This window comes from Astyanax mexicanus, chromosome 5, assembly GCF_023375975.1.
Source record: "Astyanax mexicanus isolate ESR-SI-001 chromosome 5, AstMex3_surface, whole genome shotgun sequence".
NCBI lineage: Eukaryota > Metazoa > Chordata > Actinopteri > Characiformes > Acestrorhamphidae > Astyanax > Astyanax mexicanus.
This window is the reverse complement of record NC_064412.1, coordinates 19,350,815-19,370,422: the sequence shown is the minus strand read 5'-3', so window position 1 is coordinate 19,370,422 and position 19,608 is coordinate 19,350,815. Positions and strand designations below refer to the sequence as shown.

At 36.9% G+C, this 19,608-nt stretch overlaps 1 protein-coding gene across 3 annotated transcripts in view; it reads left to right on the top strand.

The window, feature by feature from the left end:
* negr1 (neuronal growth regulator 1) overlaps window positions 1-19,608 on the top strand; it is a 264,347-nt gene that overhangs the window by 53,343 nt on the left and 191,396 nt on the right. For all 3 annotated transcript variants that reach the window (XM_049479098.1, XM_015605766.3, XM_007249079.4), the window contains exon 2: window positions 15,895-16,133. In XM_049479098.1, coding sequence (XP_049335055.1) covers window positions 15,895-16,133 — 239 coding nt within the window. The remainder of the gene's footprint in view (window positions 1-15,894; window positions 16,134-19,608) is intronic.

The window sequence follows — 19,608 nt, the reverse complement described above, 5'->3', positions numbered from 1 at the left end:
CTAGTGAAGGAAAATCACAATGTCTCAGCACACCAGGGCATTTTGGACAATTATATACAGTATTTTTATGCTTCTAGCTTTGTTAAAAAAACACTTTGGGGAAGGCCCTTGGCGACACCCTAGCCTTGGCAACTACTAGAGACACCATAGCAAGCACCAGTCGCACAAGAACAGTCAGGCTCTGATCTCTATGAATGGGGAGAGTTCAAAATAATAGAAACTCAAGGTCAAATCATAGTTTTAATCTGTAAAAGCTGGTAAAATCTCATAAATAGTTTGTAGTATTGTAAATATTCTCCAGTTGTGGTGTAACCAGCAAACTGATTGGCTCTTTTATATACATTACTGCTCAGAAGTTTAGATCACTTTTTGAAAAAACACATTTTTAAGCAATTCACAAACAATATTGTACATTTCCCAATTAATTTAAGTGAATATTTTTAAAGAGTAAAAATGTTTGTATTATTAAAGCTTATTTTTGTATAGAGGCTTATTTTGCATATAGTCCTATTATCAGCAATTCTCAGTCTTTGGCCTAAATCTCCTGGTATTGCTGCTAATCCAAGTTAACAATGTTATTGTGCTAATTATTTGTTAGAACACCCGTGCTCAGTTGTGATGCACAGCTGAAAAACTTTATTCTAATAAGTGAGCATAAAATGGAGCAAAACATTCTAGGTTAGTTTAGTATCTGAAGCATCAGCAGTTGTTGGCTTGCTTACAGGCTCAAAATGGCTGAGATCCTTCTGTCCATTGTTGTGTTAAGGAAGGAAGGCACTACGAGTTATTGCCAAGAAACTGAAAATATCTTATCATGCTGTTAACTACTCCCTTCGAAGAGTGGCACAAACTGTCTCTAACAGAAAAAGAAGTGGGAGGCCCCAATGCACAACTGTGCAAGAGAATAAATATCTTAGAGTGTACAGTTTGAGAAAAAAAATGCTTTATATGCTTTAAATGGCATCATTCTCCATAGATTATTCCTCCTCATATAAATTGGAATGTTTCTACAAACCAATTTGCACAACACTGCAAGAGTTTGATCCCTCCAGAAACCGAACAATTTTCACACAAACAGCCTGTGCATTTTGGTAACTTTGGTAACACAATGGTAACTTGTCTGGAAGGTGTGATATTACAATATCATCATATTTTACATCTAATATCTTATATATACTTTAGATGAGATTAACTTTTTCCCCTAAATCAGACAATGGAACATTAATAGCTTTCTATTTGTTATCTGTTTCTTAAAATAGTTTCTTCACTTTGGATTTCTATTAGCAATGAATAGTAATGGGCCATGTGTCACCGAACCCCAACACAGCACATTACCAAACACAGTTATGTTTGAGTAAACTTGAGTAAACTGAGTTTAAAATGGCTTAGAGCCTAGCTGTGACGCATCGTCACATACGCTCTTACAAGTCAGGCTGTGTGAAACTGGAGAGAGTGCCATTCTGTATTAAAATAGATCCATTAACAGCATGCTTGTGCTTGTGCTTAATTTGCAGTCCACAGCATTTCACAGTTCACAGATCGCATGCTGAAATGTTGACATGTATTCTTGATATGTGCTTTATTTCATTATTGCACTCTTTGTTTTCCTGATTTTTTGGACCTTAAAATCCGATTCCAAGCCCTGGACCAAAATCTATATATCAGATACAAAACGGAATTTAAATTACAGACAAACCTTGATGAGATGCAACACCTGTGCAACAAGTAAATTCCTAAAATTCCCTCACTACTAAATATTCCACAGCCAACTATCAGTGCTATTATAACACAATCACTATAGTACTCCAAACTACAAGTGGCCTTCAGATTAGCTCAAGAACTGTAGAGCGTAGAAATATTCATGGAATGGTTTCTATGTCCGAGCAGATCCATGCAAGCCTTACAGCTCTGGAAGAAAATAAGAGAAAAAAAAATATGAGTTTTTTTTTATATTACTAAATTGAAACCTCTGTAATATAATCAAGAGGTAGGTGGGTGATCACAAGCCATCGGGCCAAGCTGAACTGCTTGAACTTTTGCACCAGGAGTGGCGTAAAGTTATCCAAAATCAGTGTGTAAGACTGAACATCTGTGATTAAAAACCAGGCTTATTCCATCAAATACTGATTTCTGAACTCTTAAAACTTTATGACTATGAACTTGTTTTCTTTGCATTATTTGAGGACTGAAAGCTCTGCATCTTTTTTGTAATTTCAGCCATTTCTCATTTTCTGCAAATAAACACTCTAAATGACAATATTTTTATTTGGAATTTGGGAGAAATTTTGTCCATAGTTTATAATAATAAAACAATATAATATAAAATAATATAAAAAGAAAAAAAACAACAGTGTTCATTTTATTCAAACATATACCTATAATTAACAAAATCTGAAAAAAATGATTCAGAAACTGAAGTGGTCTCCTAATTTTTTCCAGAGCTGTACATTACCAAACTTAACATTACCAAGGCAGGCAGGTGGTGTTTATATTGATAACATCTGTTCAAAATGGCTGCCATGTAATGGGCGTGGCAACACTACTCTAGGCTGAAGAGCCTTGTTAAACCATCACAAAACATCACACATCCGGTTAGTTTTGCATCCCCTTTTCTAGTTATCTTTTGTATACTGTAGACCGTGTGCCAGAGATTGAATGGTACAGTATATTTTGACATCTTTAAAAATATATATATAATTATTTACAGTATTTCCCAGTATAGCCCTTGTGTTTTCATAAACCCAAACCATTGGAAGCATGTGCTCCTGCTTCCTTATGTTAGCATTCTTGTACTGTCTGCTTCATAAGAAAATCTCTTTAGCCACTGACCACCATCTGTTCAGTACAGGCCAAGTATTCTGAACTGTGCTCGGTGAACATCGTTGCCAGGGAACATATTTAGTTTTTAGTGAATCATTCAGCTGAAAAAATTATCTAGGTCAGACAAAGTGATGTCCTTCTAGCTATAATAATTATGGCTCACCACCAAACGCAGAAATGAGTCTGCATAACGAAAACACAATCTGGATCTCTTTGGTGCCATACTGTAATTAGCTTTAAGCATTTTCCAATCCTGACAAGCCTTGCATGCGCACCGCTTTTTACTGTACGTTAAAAAGAGTTCAACTGTCTCACAGAAAGAATAAGTGATGGGTATGATAGACCAGTGTTTTTTAACTCATGATCAAAACCCATGATCACACATTCACTTGCTTTACACTGTTTACACTGTAGGCTAAATGTAGCCACATCACACTTCATACATGCCATCTCTTTTGCCACTTGCTAATCACAGATTGTGTGAAAGTCACCTACTGCTGCAATCTGCAAGCTAGCAAAGAAGGATGTCAACTTATTTCTGGTCAAAACAGTATCTTCTAATAAATTGTGAGACTGAGGGAAACAGCTGTGTAGTGAACTACAGCATATCCTTAGGTTAATTATTCAGCTATTTTTCGAAAGCAGATTTTATTGATTTTTGTTGTTTGGTTTATTGTGATCTGATCACAAATGATTGAGCAAATGCATAACTGTTCATTAGGGGTGTGACGAGATTTTGTTCCACGAGCATCATATTTCTTCTTATGTGTAAAATGCCTTAGCAAGACTTATCCACAGGTAACCAAAACAAATGTTTGGTCATTTTTGACAAAAAACAGCACCGCTTTTCTGCTTGAATGAGCCACTGTGCACGTACACACACACACACACACACACACACACTCACGTGCCTCTCTGTGTCTCCTGACTTTAACACATTTATTTTGTGTTATGTTAATAAAGTGGTCCACTGAGCCTCTTGTTCCCACCCATACATTCCTGCCTTGGAGGTTTAAAAACAGGCCAGGATTTTTGACTATATTCTGCCTGATATTACACACTTAAATCTTAAAGTTTTATATTTAAGCATTACATAAAAAGCTTATGTTTGATAATAAACATTACTACAAATTCTAATTATATTTGTAAAAATAATAAAATTGGACTTTCTTAAACTTTATTTTAAAATCAGTATTTTCCTGAATACAAATAAAATATTTCATGTCCTCCAAACCTTTAGTTTCGTTATGTTTGTCTAGTTTTTGCAGAATTTTGGTTGATTCCTGTTACTGATCTGGAATTATTAAGTGGAGTAAAGAAGGCAGCTGCTCCAAGTGTCCTGTAGGAGATTTCAAAGCGTTCAAATTTTTCAGAATGTGAATAAGTAAAGTAAATAAGACTTTTCTGCAAAAAAATGTTTTTTTTTTTTTATCACCCACACCTGTAGCCTGTATACAGGACAAGGCATGTTAAAAGGTTAAAGCAATGTGGAATCACAGACACACATGGAAGCAATGTGTTGAGATTCAGTTATAGGTTGCCAGGTCTGTGTAGTACCCTCAAAGGGGGATTGGCAGTTGAACACAGAACCCTCATTGAGGGGATTCTGGATCTGAAGAGACTTGTGTGAGATCATAAGGAGAGAATTTGTTGACCAAGGTGATTACTAACTAAATATTTGAAAATTCACCTGCAGTTTATAATTTGTTTTACAAATAAAACAGTTTAAATCTTATAATTCAACTTTGAAGTAAATTTTGTCTTGTCTGGTGGACTCAGTATCGTGTCTCGTCTCATGAGATCAGTGTTTTAACACACCAATACTGTTCACACCTTCCATTTGCAATGATCAGATCATTTAGACTCACTTTTGGTCTTCACACTACACTAATAAAAATGTGGTTATGTGTGTCTGTGTCCATCTCAGAATGTGATTAGAGTGATCAGATTATGATGCGTCCTCAGTCAAAGTTGGCGGCATGGTGTCTTATTGGTTAGCACGTTCGCCTCCTAGCACTGAGGTCTTGGGTTCAAGTCCCGATCTGGGTGGAGTTTCCATAGTCTCCCATGTTCTTATGTGTCTGTGTGGGTTTCCTCCAGGTAAATTGGATATTCTAAATTGCCCAGAAAAATTTAACACTATACATTAATTTGTGTATGTGTATTGTATAGGATTGTGTGTATATAAAAAAAGAATTATGTATGACCGTACCCAGATATTATCAACTGTTGGCACTTTGTCCTGTGTAAATGCTGTAGTGCCCGATGCAGTCCTCCAGGTAGACGGTCATTTCTGGTTAAGAGTACGCTGTATGCTATTGGCTGCCCCTTCTAACTGTTGTGTGGATGAGTGCTAAGTATGAATGGTTGTGTGTAAAATGTGTAAATTGTAAAGCACCCTTGGGTTTCTAGAAAGGCGCTATATATGTATAACTTCATTCATTTCATTGTATCCCATTCACACTTGTTTTTCACTTCTTCTGTTCTAGCCACTTATGCTTGAATCACCCAGGATGCATGTTCTTGGCAGGTGTAAACAAAAGGGTTCCTTTTGGGTTTTATTTATTTATGAAATCCAAGCTATAATAACTGTAAATCTGTTGTTTTTTTAAAGCGTTCATCTTGTGTTAGATAAATAGCTAAATCCCTATTTAATGACTGTGTTTAATTTGCAAAAGAAGCGTCTAAATATGTTCCCCAGGGTCAGCGAAACAATTAATTTAACCTCCTGTTACGCCATGGGAAGCTCCCCACCTACTGGGTATCTAAAGGGAATGCAGATGAAAAAGCCCACCCAGGATATGGAGAGGCTTGCCTTGATGAGGTTCTGAGGGCAAAGCTCTGAGGCGATGAATAAAGATGATTAAGGGAAATTCAAAGCAGTATCAGGCTTGCCTTGATTGCTGTGATTTCTCTGTGTGGTTCAGGCTGCAAACCCCACAGTGCGGCGCGCACGCGGTTCAAACTGTAGTTTGGTGTATCCTTGGACCTCGCTTGTTTACCAATTCATTCCGTTTACCTTTGGGCAATTAAACACATTTTGTGGATTTTTTTTTTCCTTTTCAGCTCTTTAAAGAGATTTGTCTGTAAAGAGCAAATGACTAATGAAGTCAGTGACCGTCCACATAATTAAGAGAGACTGTTTAGTTTCTATCAAATTAAACAGAATAGATTTTAACCTCTTGTGCGTCACATGCTCTCTCTGGAATGCGGACGCGTCATCATTATCATCATCTTCTTCTTAGACAGTTTGGAGAATAAAGAGAGTGTTGTATGGTTCTGCCACTGATTTGCATTTCTGTTATACACAGATCAAGCACACAGTAACAGTAACGTTATTAGTGGTGGGAATCTTAATGTATCTTCAAAAGATTCATACAGAAATCTAGAATTAAGTGCAAGCCTCAATATTAGAACTAGCTACAAGGTAAGCAGAAACAATAAGGGGATTATAATGTTATGGCTGACCATTATAATGTATATACAGAGCTGGTTTTAATGAGTTTTTATGGGTTTGATCGTTGTATATATATAAAGTGTTATGCAAAATATATACTGTGTAATAGAGCAGTGAGTAAGTGAGTGAGTGAGTGAGGGAGAGTCTTCAGCACAGTGTTGCAGTTTCGACAATTTTGAAAAAAAAAAACAGAGCTCCGGCTCTTTTTTCTGTATTCTTTATTACTATCCTCCTTTTACCCTGTTCTTCAATAGTTGAGACCCCACAGGACCACCACCATCCAGTCATTCTCAGATCTGCAGGATCATGATGGTGGTTACAAATGGATGAGAGTTTTTAAACATCTACTTTTTTCACTCATTAAACACTCCTATCTAGATACCCCACTTTGTAGATAAAGTGAAATCAGAGACAGAAGCTCTGAATCTGTTGCTGCACATGTTGGTCATCCTCTATTCCTTCAATATTGGTCACAGGACGCAGATCTACTATTCTTAATCCAGCAGTGACACTGAGGTGGTTAAAAACTCCAGCAGCACTGCTGTGTCTGATCTACTCATAACAACACAACACAGTGCAGTCACTGTAGTGCTGAGAATGACCCACCACCCAAATAATATTACCTTCTCTATGGTGGTCCTGTTGTGGGATCCTTACCATTCGAAGAACAGGGTGAAAGGAGGATCAATCAATCAATCAATCAATCAACCTTTTACTTGGGGAAAAACATTGAGGGTGACCCTCAATTACAATGTTGCCGAGCATTTACAGCATCAAAGGGAACCACTGCACTCAGATAGACTGAGGTTTTTAATGAAAGTGAGATGCCAAATGTGCTTAAAACTGCAGCACCTGGAAAAATTATATATTTTTTTACTTTTTTAAATATAAAACATCTTTTATAATTGTTTTTGTATAATTTTTTTTTTTAAATGACGCAGTTTGAAGAACTGACTTAAGTACCGCCGTAAAAATTACCCTAGTGTGTCGGCATGGCGTTAAAAACCTACTCAAACAAACAAACATCAAAGTGATTGAAAACATTTAATAAGAAATTAGAAATAATATGGTATCAAATATAAAAAAAAGAAATACTCAATTTAAATCAACATAAACAATAAATAAAATGTATATGTAAAATAGAAAATATTAAAAGACCATTAAAAAAATGGACACATAAAAAGTAAAGAATTTATAAAATATAAAACAAAGAAAAAGATAATAGTAAAAGTAAATTGATAAAATGACTAATAATGAACTAAGAACATAAGAATCAAAATAAGAATATATAAAACATTAGGATAAAAAAAATAAAAATTTATATAAAATAAAACAATTATAAGAAGAAGAATAACTAGATATTAGAACTAGAAAGATACACTAATTATATAAAGTATGCAGAAAAACAGACGCAGAACTACAGTCTCTAATATTATAAGAGTATAATGCTTGATCTGTGTAGTTTTATTAGCCATTTCTAATAACTGGAATAACAGTATTACAAGTTTTGCCAACGCTTTTTACAGCATGTTTTTCCTTATAATAATAAAAAAAATGTCGCATGTATTATTATAAAAACACTATTTTCCCGTCCAGAAGTGTGCTATATATTCTGGGGTATTCTATGCCGTTCTGCTTTGTTGCTGGAGTTTTCTTTTGTCGTGCCTATTGTGCATCTCAGCCTTTTAATCACTAAGCTACTGGGCTTGTTGTCAGAGGAAGAAATTTGGCTTGAAGTGTGGGGTAAAGTTTTATGAGCCAAATCAGATTTCCAGTCCATGTGACTGTACTGGCTGAGCTGGCAGCTCTGCGCTGGCAACATTAGACACTGCTTTGTTTGCTCATCCATATGAGAGATGACTATAATCTGTTTCAAGCTTTGTTTGATCTGTGCCAGGGAAGTTGTTTTCACTACAGAAAAAGTTCTGCAATATCAGGGTTAGTCAAATTAGAGCACAATTTAAGATTCTTATCGTTTGTAAGAGCCTTTCAAAAGATCATCTGTCATGGCCTCCTTCAAACTGCTCTCACACCAATCATAACACTTTTATAGAGGGGGAAATAGCTTATGTATATTAATACATTTACTGCAATATTGCTTGGACGTTGTAATATATTGTATATTAAATTTCTGGCAAAGATGAATGATTAGGAAAATGAGAAAACTGCATTTCCTGAATGGCTGTGCAAATTCAGTGCTTCCCACTGCCAGGCAGTTGCTTGACTTTTGCTGTAGTTTTTAAATCAGTCAGCAGACTGGTAATATATGGTTGCTATGGTATCCCAGGTGGTTGCTCTGGTGTGGTTGCTCTGTGGTTAATCCATACTAGGGGATTGCTATAGTGGTGCCAAGTGTTTATAAGGTGGTTTGCTATGGTGTTGCTAAATGGTTAATAGGTAGAAGCTATGGTGTTGCTAAATGTTGTTTTGTGAAAGTTATGGCCTTGCTAAGTGGTTGTTAGGTGGTTGCTATGGTGTTGCTTAATGTTGTTTTGTAAAAGTTATGGTCTTGCTAAGTGGTTGTTAGGTGGTTGCTATGGTGTTGCTAAGTGGTTGTTAGGTGGAACCTATGGTGTTGCTAAATGTTGTTTTGTAAAAGTTATGGCCTTGCTAAGTGGTTGTTAGGTGGTTGCTATGGTGTTGCTAAATGTTGTTTTGTGAAATTTATGGTGTTGCTTGATGTTGTTTTGTGAAAGTTATGGTCTTGCTAAGTGGTTGTAAGGTGGTTGCTGTGGTGTTGCTTAATGTTGTTTTGTGAAAGTTATGGTCTTGCTAAGTGGTTGTTAAGAGGTTGCTATGGTGTTGCTTAATGTTGTTTTGTGAAAGTTATGGTCTTGCTAAGTGGTTGTTAAGAGGTTGCTATGGTGTTGCTTAATGTTGTTTTGTGAAAGTTATGGTCTTGCTAAGTGGTTGTTAGGTGGTTGCTATGGTGTTGCTTGATGTTTTGTGAAAGTTATGGTCTTGCTAAGTGGTTGTAAGGTGGTTTCTGTGGTGTTGCTTAATGTTGTTTTGTGCAAGTTATGGTCTTGCTAAGTGGTTGTAAGGTGGTTGCTATGGTGTTGCTTAATGTTGTTTTGTGAAAGTTATGGTCTTGCTAAGTGGTTGTTAGGTGGTTGCTATGGTGTTGCTTATTGTTGTTTTGTGAAAGTTATGGTCTTGCTAAGTGGTTGTTAAGAGGTTGCTATGGTGTTGCTTAATGTTGTTTTGTGAAAGTTATGGTCTTGCTAAGTGGTTGTTAGGTGGTTGCTATGGTGTTGCTTAATGTTGTTTTGTGAAAGTTATGGTCTTGCTAAGTGGTTGTTAAGAGGTTGCTATGGTCTTGCTAAGTGGTTGTTAGGTGGTTGCTATGGTGTTGCTAAGTGGTTGTTAGGTGGAACCTATGGTGTTGCTTAATGTTGTTTTGTGAGTTAGTCTTGCTAAGTGGCTGTTAGGTGGTTGCTATGGTCTTGCTAAGTGGTTGTTAGGTGGTTGCTATGGTGTTGCTAAGTGGTTGTTAGGTGGAACCTATGGTGTTGCTAAATGTTGTTTTGTAAAAGTTATGGTCTTGCTAAGTGGTTGTTAGGTGGTTGCTATGGTGTTGCTTAATGTTGTTTTTTGAAAGTTATGATCTTGCTAAGTGGTTGTTAGGTGGTTGCTATGGTTTGTATGTGGTATCAATGTGCTTGTATCAAGATAATTGCTATATTGATTGCTAAGTGCTTGCTATTGTGTTGTTGAGTAGTTGATAGGTGGTTGCTATGGTGTTGCTAAGTGGTTGTGTTGTGGAAACTGTGGTCTTGCTAAGTAGCTGTTCGGTGGTTGCTAAGTGTTTTTAGGATGAAGCTATGGTGTTGCTACAGGTTTATTATGGCAGATATTTGCAATGGTCTTGCTACGTGGTCCCTGAGATATTCTATGTGGATGCTGTGGTGTTGCTAAGTGGTTTCTGTGTAGTTGCTATGGTATCCCAGGTGGTTGCCATACTGTTTAAAGTGAAGGCAAGTTGTTTGCTGTGGTTTCTCAGGTAGTTCCTATGGTGTGGTTGATATGTTCTTAGGATGCTGTTGATATAATGTGGTGGTGTTAATTGGTTTCTTTGTAGTAATTGATATATTGTTTGCTAAGAGATTGCTATTGTGTTGCTTAGTAGTTGGTAGGTGGTTGCTATGGTGTTGCTAAGTTGATGCTTGATGGGTGCTGATGAATGGCAAGACATTTTATATATTATTTGAGGCAGCTGACATGATGTTGGCGAGTTGATGCTAAGGTGTTTCTAGGAGACAGTTGCTGTGGGTTGCCAGGTAGTTGCTCACATGTTGCCAAGTGTGGTTGGTTAGAGGTTTTGAGCGTGTTTGTTTCAATCAATACATTTGAATTGTGCCAAAACCTTTGCACCCCATTTACTCCTCTAGGAAAAAAAAATCTCTGGACATCTTTGCTAATCTAAAAACAGGTCAGATAAAAAAGTTGTATTTTGATTGGATAAATTTGATTGGATAAGTCTGAAGAGCCAATAGAGAGTGATGTACTAGATGTATTCCACCTAATATGGCTCCCATTTCTGGAAACCCTTGGAGGAAGCCATTGGAGTTTGTCAGCAGTGGATAACAATGCCACCAGAGCCAGATTCAGAGTGTACATATTTAAACTACTAACTCACACTAGCCCCCCCATCTGTTGCACACAGTGGTCCATATTTCTGAAGATTTGAGCTGAACACTGATCTGGAACCAGGCCTTATCCCTCTGAGTAATCATATTCAGTGCAGTGTTAAATACTGGAACTGATCTCAGAGCAGTAAATGTACTGTAGAAGGTTGATAAACATGAGCCAATGTGTGTTAAATCTGCCAACTGGCAGAAGTACGTAATTCTTAAGACTGCCAAATTCCAGGTCATCTGTGAGGAGGAACTTCAAGCAGTTTTATTCAGTTGCAGTCCATTAGTTCTTGAGCATCATTGTGTTGATTTGGTAGTAAAATAAAACAATGACTATAAACCTTTGGTGCAGTTTCAAAGGTATGTATAGGAAAACTGTATATTTGATGAAAAAAATTCCACACCAAGCAGGAGTTGTTAGAATGGAATCAAACTTTATTACAGTTTTAGAGCCAAATATTTAAGTTTACTGTGGAAATCAATTGAAGGGGGGCTCTAGTATCCTTTTGGGGCACCTCTAACCTGGATAAAGATGAGATATGGTTGGGCATGGGAGGTATACAGGTTTCATATTTTTATCCTGCAGTACATTTGCCCAAATATATTGCAGCTGGGTCTGTAGATGTAGATGTTGCGCACACAGATTTTATCAGATATTAATGAAACATGTTAAGTTTAAGTGTTGAGTCCACTAGCAGCTCTTGACAGCAGTGTGTATGTTCCTATTTGAACTGTGTGATGCATCACTTTAATCTGTGTGGGTTTAAATCGCTGAGCAGTTTGACTGTTATAAAGCACAAACTGGCAAGCTGACTACTTTTTTCCTCTTGAACAGCTAATAAATAAGCTTTAATAAAGTTTGCTAAGCAAAGCTGGGTAATTTATCAGCACCACTAGTGTGGTAGGGACTGATATTTTAAGTCATTTCAACGTTAAAGTTCAATATTGGTCTGAAAGTCTGTAAACTGGGCAGAATGTTGTGTTTGAATGCATCAATGATCTTTCACCAAGAGGTTTACTACCCTAAAGTAGAATCTGAGAGCCTTTTCATAGGGCAGCGAAATAGGGGAAGCAATTTTACGTCATCTTACGTCTACATGTCCTTCCAATGATGTTGTATGCTGTCCAGGTGCCAGATAATTAGCCTCTTCCAGATAAATAAAATAACGTTTGCAACAGGAGATAGGTGGCACAGTAACATCAATTAAACATACAGATGACTCTATTCTGCCTCTTGGTTATTTGACCTTCTTTTACTGTATGTGCATGCATGGTTAGGGATGTCTTTTTTTTTGTCACCAAAAAGATGCAGAGCTTTCAGACTTTAAATAATGCAAAGAAATCAAGTTCATATTCATAAAGTTTTAAGAGTTCAGAAATCAATATTTGGGGGAATAACCCTGGTTTTTATTCACAATTTCCATGCATCGTGGCATGCTCTCCTCCACCAGTCTTACACACTGCTTTTGGATAACTTTACGCCACTCCTGGTGCAAAAATTCAAGCATGGTTTTAGCTTGGTTTGATGGCTTGTGATCATCCATGTTCCTCTTGATTTTTTTCAGAGCTGTATATTATATTGTGCAGCGCTAGTGGAAAGCCCTGGTAGTGGATGGCTAAAGAATACTTTCATCTTCAAAAAATTGTTCAGAAGATCACAGCCACTATCTAGGTGCAGAGTTGGATGCGAACGAGTACTATCATAGAGAAGAGAGTTCAACAGCGCGACCCCCGAGGGTTTAACACTAGTCGCAAATCCCTGTCAGGCTTTTAGAGCAGAAAGGTCAGACTCCAGAGTTCCTGGATTAAGTCTTATGTCTAGATGAGATGAAGATTAAGCTACACCAGCCTGACAGAATGAGAAAAGTGTTGGAAATAGAAGATCCGCTCATTTAAGCACACCAGCTCAGCTGTGAAGCCTGGTGATATGGGCGGGAATGGCTGCCAGTAAAAGCGGCTCATTTGTCTTTATTGATGTGAATGCCGACAACAGCAGGAGCATCTCAACTTGGAGTTTTTTCGCCGCCAAAAAGTGGAATGTTCTTCACAAGCCAAGTCAATCAGTGACCTGAATCCTATTGAGCACGCAGTTCTAAAGACAAAACTGAAGGCAACAAGCCCAGAAAACAAGCAGGAACTGGAAATGGCTGCATTACAGGCCTGCCGGAGCATGACCAGCGAAGATACCCAGCGTCTGCTGATGCCTCGGGTTCACAGGCTTCAGGCTGTCATTAATTGAAAAGGATTTGCAACCAATAACTAAAAGGAACTGACAAAGAACAGAGGCATGCTCTGCATAAAAGCAAGCCGGGATTCCTGTATAGATCACCCAGTATTGATGTGAACAACCATGACATTCTGCGCTTATATAAATAGAAATGTGATTTTGTGAAGGTCAATGTTTCCCAGTCTAGTGAAAACATACACAATTAGAGGCTATTAATACGTTTAATACGTTTTTTTGTATTTCTACTTGGGTCTCGACTGACCATATAAACACTCCAAGCGTGAACAATATCTGTCCATCCGTTTTCTGTAAATCAGTTTTGATTTATCAGTTTGGTGTCAGGAAGCATATTCTTTCATGAGTCGTTTGAATAGCTCCCTTATTGCAACATCCACTAGATCAGTTAAAGAGAAACACCATTTCAGTCTGTTGGATGAGAACCCCAGACAGTACGCAGCAGGATTATCCAGTAGACTTCGTCTGAAGGAGGAATCTGTGGCAAGTCAGCAGATGAGGGATATGTAAGTACTTTCAAATAAGGAGTTTGGTGCTTCTATTGCAGCTAAGCATGAACTAGCTTACTAGCTTGTTTGTGTTTTGGAAATTAGCACAAGCTAACACTTGGCCAGCAACAGCTTATTTGCATAAAAGTGACAGAGCCCTTAAACAGCTCATTCTGAAAGAGACTTAAGCTGGCAAGAAAAGAACTGGTGAGATCTCTTTATGTGAAAGTGATTTTGTGCAAAAGAGCTTTATGAATATGTTGTGTATTTTACAAAAAGAGGTATAATATGTCCACTTTAGTAACTTAAATAATAAAAATGTTTCACCATGAATGCAATTTTAGGTATATTTTTGTGTCCAATAAGTGGCAATAATACTAGTGGTGTAACAGTACATGTATGTGGTTAAGTGCACACAGTCTTGCAGATAATACACAATTTTTCAAGCACCCACATGTAATCAGAAAACTTAAGTTGTAAGCTGTTGGATTTGCATGGTATTATGGGAACTGTAGTGGTTTAGGAGTCCTGCTATGGTAACTGTAGTCTTGTTTGTCCCCCATGCACACTCCATTCTTTCTCTGGGCTCTCTCTTACTGTTGTGTGTGTAGAGAGAGAGAGAGACCTATACACTTGTTTATATTTTTCTTTTTCCTTTAACACTTATAGTTTTAGTTAATTTTAAAAAGAATATTTTCATGATATTCTAATTTTACATCTTAATTTAACTCATGAAGTCAATAGTTTGTGTGGTTTTAAATTTGGGCGACTGTGTGTGGGTTGGGGAATGGAGGTGTGTGTATGTGTGTTTGTTGGAAACCCATTAAACCTGGTCATGTTTACACTTTATTACTGTAGGGAGTGTCATAGCTTACAGTTCCACAAAGTTAGTCTTGACCATATTATAATATTTTCTGTCAGACGATGAATCGCCTAGTATAAAGCATTTTGTTTTATTTAATTAATTTATTTAGGATTTATCAGATTTGCAGTATGTCCATGTATATCATCCTCTTGTCACAAGTTTTGTTCTTAGCATTTTCTTATTGTTTGAGAAGTTAAAGCAGTCCATTACTGGTGCATTGCTTGACTCCTTTAGCTGTAGCTTTGGAGTTTTTAAGCTCCAATGTATAATAAAACACATATTTAAACATCTCCATGCATTAAAACATCAATAATTTATTTACTTTTTTGAATAATTACAACTAGTTATCTAGAGCCCTTTTCTGATCAATTGAATTAGACTAGGAAAGAGTTAACAAGAGTTGCCTAATTGGCTTTTTTTTTTTGGCTACTTAAAAGATGCAGATTCTGAATCCTAAATAGAGAGTGTAATTACATACCAGTGTAATGAGAGTTCAAGTGCCCAGGGTCCAATTAGACTTTCCACAATAATTACTTTATTGATTTATCATACAATATATGGACATAACCTTCATCATTTTTACTGACCTCAGAGATGCCCATTGTGTTTATTTGGTGAGATGAGCCTATTGATGTGAATGAGCTAGTTTGTCGACTTTGTTTAAAAACAAGAATAAAATAAGAATAAAAAGGTTAAATGGTTTTATTTTAAAAATAAGTATTTTGTCAATTCCTTTTTATTTTACTATAATTACTTTTGGTAACACTTTACTTGGATGGTCCATTTTATGGCCTTGTTGATGCTCAACTAACATTCAACTAACACTGAATTGAATGTTCATTAAATTTAACTTAAGCCAATGTTGAATGTAAATGATTCAAAATAGAACCTAACAGTACACCTAACCCTAACCTTAACCCTTAATCAACTATAAAATCTAACCCTACACCTAACCCTTACCCTAACCTTAACCTAATCTTAAAATCTAACCCTAAACCCAATCCTAAAATGTTAAGATAAGCGTTTGGATTAGAGTTGAATGTAGGGTTTTATTCAATAGAGAATCATTTACTTTCAGCTTTTAGTTCATTTGCATTTAATAGACATGCAGTTGAATGTTAGTTGAATGTCAGTTGAGCATCAAAGAGGCTCACCTTACTTTTACCTTACTTTTATATTGGTGGCAAAAACAAAAACGTCTTAAAAAGGCAATTTTAATTATTTATTTTATTATTATTTAATTATTTTAATATTTTTAATAATATAATAGGAAAGAAGGTTGTAACAGTCTTTTGTTTTATTTATTCTTTACAAAAAGATGTTCTAAAATGTTCCAGCATTTTAATGGTCTGCTGTTTTTTTTTTTTTTTTGGGTCTATTTTCAGATGCTACTTGTTGGATGGGATCTCAAAAGGAGCATGGTTGAACCGTTCCAGTATAATATTCGCAGGGAATGACAAATGGTCAGTGGATCCTCGTGTATCCATCGTTTCAAATCTGGGGGATAAACATGAATACAGTCTACAAATACAGAAAGTGGATGTAACGGACGAAGGCTTGTATACCTGCTCGATACAAAGTGAACGCAATCCACGGCCAAAGCTCATTCAGTTAATTGTAAAAGGTAAGTGTCCACAGTTTCCTACAGTTTCTTGTTTAACGTGATTTGTCAGTTCTGTGCAATTAGTTGCAAATACTCCTTTACTCATTTTGGTCTATTTTTGTTTGCCTGTCTAATAGGAGCAATGTGTTAACATGCTCACGTTCTCAGCAAATTAATTAGTTCAAAACACCTTCTTATTAATAGATTTAACTGTATTCAGGTCAGATCTGGGAATAACATCACAACCTAGCTGACAGCCTTTTAGTGAGATGTTCAGATATGTGTTCACTATTTCAAAACAAATCCAAAAACATTTAGTTAAAGAATCTAAAGTTTACAAGTCAGATTGCATATCTAAACATCATGAAAACATGTTTAAGTTGGACAGTACTGTCTTTATGACATAATTACAAAAATCTAAAGTCGCAGGACATGCTTTAATTTGAGAAATGCAAGAGAAATTAAACAAAAGGGGAAATATATATATATATAAATATATACAAGAGAAAAACATCTATCTGAATACAGATAGACAGCAACCCCAAATTTCTTTCCTGAAAACTGTTTATTTAGGAAAGTAAATTGCTTCCGTTTATTTACAGTAAGCTTAGAATATTTCCATTAGATTTCCACTTAGGCAATAGCAGCTAACCGCTAGCGCTTGCCGCAGTTAACAGCTAATGCTGGCCGACAGCGTTACACTAAGGAACCAGTAGTGTTCCAGTAAGCCAGGGTGATATAAGCTAGCAGTTTGTTCCACATAACTTGTTTCAACACAGTAAACACACAGGATACAGTCCGATATACTCACCTCTGAACGGCAAAAAAAACTAGTATAGCGTAGTTAACGGCTGATGCTAATGCTTCTCCAGCAGTGCTAGCTGGGGTTAGCTTCAGGCTACAGGCCAATATACTCAGCTCTGAACGGCGAAAGAGCTAGCACTTAGCGCAGTTAACGGCTAATGCTAAAGCTGCTTCAGTAGTGCTAGTCGGGTGTAGCAGCGGGCCCTAGGCCAGAACTAAACTGAAACTCTTATGTGTACTTACAACCTGACTGGTAAAATTCATACATAAGCCGCGCCGGATTATAAGGCGCACTGACGATTTTTGGGAAAATGTAAGGATTTTAAGTGCGCCTTATAGTGCGAGAAATATGGTAATAGGTGTTGGGGCCTAACTTTTAGGCTGAGTCCAGAACATGGCCATCTTAAAGGCGTATTTTATTCTGAAATTAAAGAGTTTCCTGCAACTTTTGACTCTGTTACTACTGTTGATATGCAGTGCAGCCATCTTGGATTTTCGACTTGTGAGGGCCTTCCAGTTAATATTTAATATTTATTTAATATTTGAAAAAGTCGAGTTCAAATAGAGCACAGTCAAGTCACAATATAAGAACCCACTCCTTATTTCTACACTAATATTTCATCTTATCCTATCACTTTGTGTATCTCATTTGTTTCTCTGCATACTTCATTCTATTCCTCCCCCAAGTTCTTCAATAGCCAGGATCTCACAGGATCACCACAGAGCAGGTAATGACTGCACTAACATGGTGGTGGTGTGTTAGTAGTGTGTGTTGTTCTGGTACCGCAGTGAGTCAGACACAGCAGTGCTGCTGGAGTTTTTAAACACCTCAGTCACTGTCACTGCTGGACTGAGAATAATTTAGCAATAGTTGACCACTAATGAAGGACTAGAGGACAACCAACACCCAGATCTACTCATTTTAATAGAGTGTAGAGTAAATAAACACAGTGTTTAAGAACTCCAGCATCCCTGCTGTGCCTGATTTGCTCATAGAAACAGCATAACACTCACTACTAATACACTATCACCATGTCACCATGTGCATTTACCACAGTGCTGAGAATGGCCCAACAGCCCCAGAACATACAATACAATTATGCAGAGAAACAGATACACTGATACAGTCTGTAATTATAAAACTAAACGACTGATCATATATGGTTCGGAGGTTCTGGTGATTTTAGAATGAACTGGAGAAGAATTTGTCTCATTGAACATAAATTCCTTTACTTCACCAATTAAATCCTCACAGCAATGTTTCAGATGGTGTAGAAAGCCCTTTCTTTCCTGAAGGATTGAAAGTTACTGCAGAAAAGAAGAGGAAACATTGGAGGAGCAGCTAATTATTTTTCGGACTATAAGGCACACTAAAAAACCTTAAATTTTCCCCAAAAATCAACAGTGAGCCTTAAAATCTGGTGCCAGCATTATTAGCATTAGCTGCTAACCGCAGTGCTACCTTTTTCACCGTTCAGGAGCAATTATGTTGGACTGTAGTCTGCGTTTTCCATCTTATACCAAGCTACGTGGGATCAACCGCTAGCTTATAAAGCACCCTGGATCATCGAAACACTCAGGGTTCCTCAGTTTAGCTCTTCCGAGCGCTTTTACGCTAGCGCTGCGGTTAGAGGCTGATGCTAATGGTGCTGAACTCAGCCTTTGTGCTGGAGAAACTTAACTGAAAACTCACCCTTAGACAAAATATTGGATATCTAAGCTCCCCATAAACAAATGGAAGCGCTTTACTCACCCACTCATCACTGAAATTTGAACATGACAATTTTATTTATAAATGACATTAAATTCCTTTACTTCACCAGTTAAATCCTCAAAGCAATGTTTCAGATCGTGTAGAAAGCCCTTTCTTTCCTGAAGGATTGAAAGTTACTGCAGATAAAAAAGAAGAAACATTGGAGGAGCAGCTGTCCAAAAAGCTCTGGTGATACAGTGTGTATTGTACAAGTTGACTCATGAAATGAGACGTGCCCTTCCTCTCACACCCAGTCCCAAAATCTCATATTTCTACCAAATGGACGGATCAGATCAATAATGTGTTTGATATCTTGGTAAATGTGGTGGTTCAGCACTGAGCTGCACTCACATGGATAGGAAGTGTGCTTTGTCTTCAGGCAAAATGTGAAAACATCAGATGCTTTTAGATATAGCTTTGATTACTGTTATTATGAAAATATTAATGAGCGAAAGATCAAAGGCAAGTGTTTTTTTTTGGCTTCCTGTCTGAGATCTTCTCTTCTGTTTTAACTGAAGGCTGTGGCGCACAGGACCACAGGTGGTTACATATTCAACAGAAAGGTGAAACAGTTTGCCTGTGCTTACTTGCTATTGTTCTTTTTTCTCCTATTTGAGCACATTATTAAGGGTGCTTTATTAGGGGTGAAACTAAATATTGAAATTGCGATATAATCTAAGATTTTAATTTGCACTACATTATTGATAGGAGGCATCAAATATCTATATTTTATTAAAACACGGGTGCTCAGTTCCCTAAGACTCACGCAGAGTTTAACTTAACTAAAGTTTATTCGGGTAAACTGGTGGTCAAGGATATTGGTTAGCAAATTTTGTGAAACACCAATAAATCCTAGTATAATTCCTGTTATTTGCTTATTATTTAGAACTATTTTATCCTCTTCAGTAACACAGATGCTGAGAGAATTGTCTTGTGATA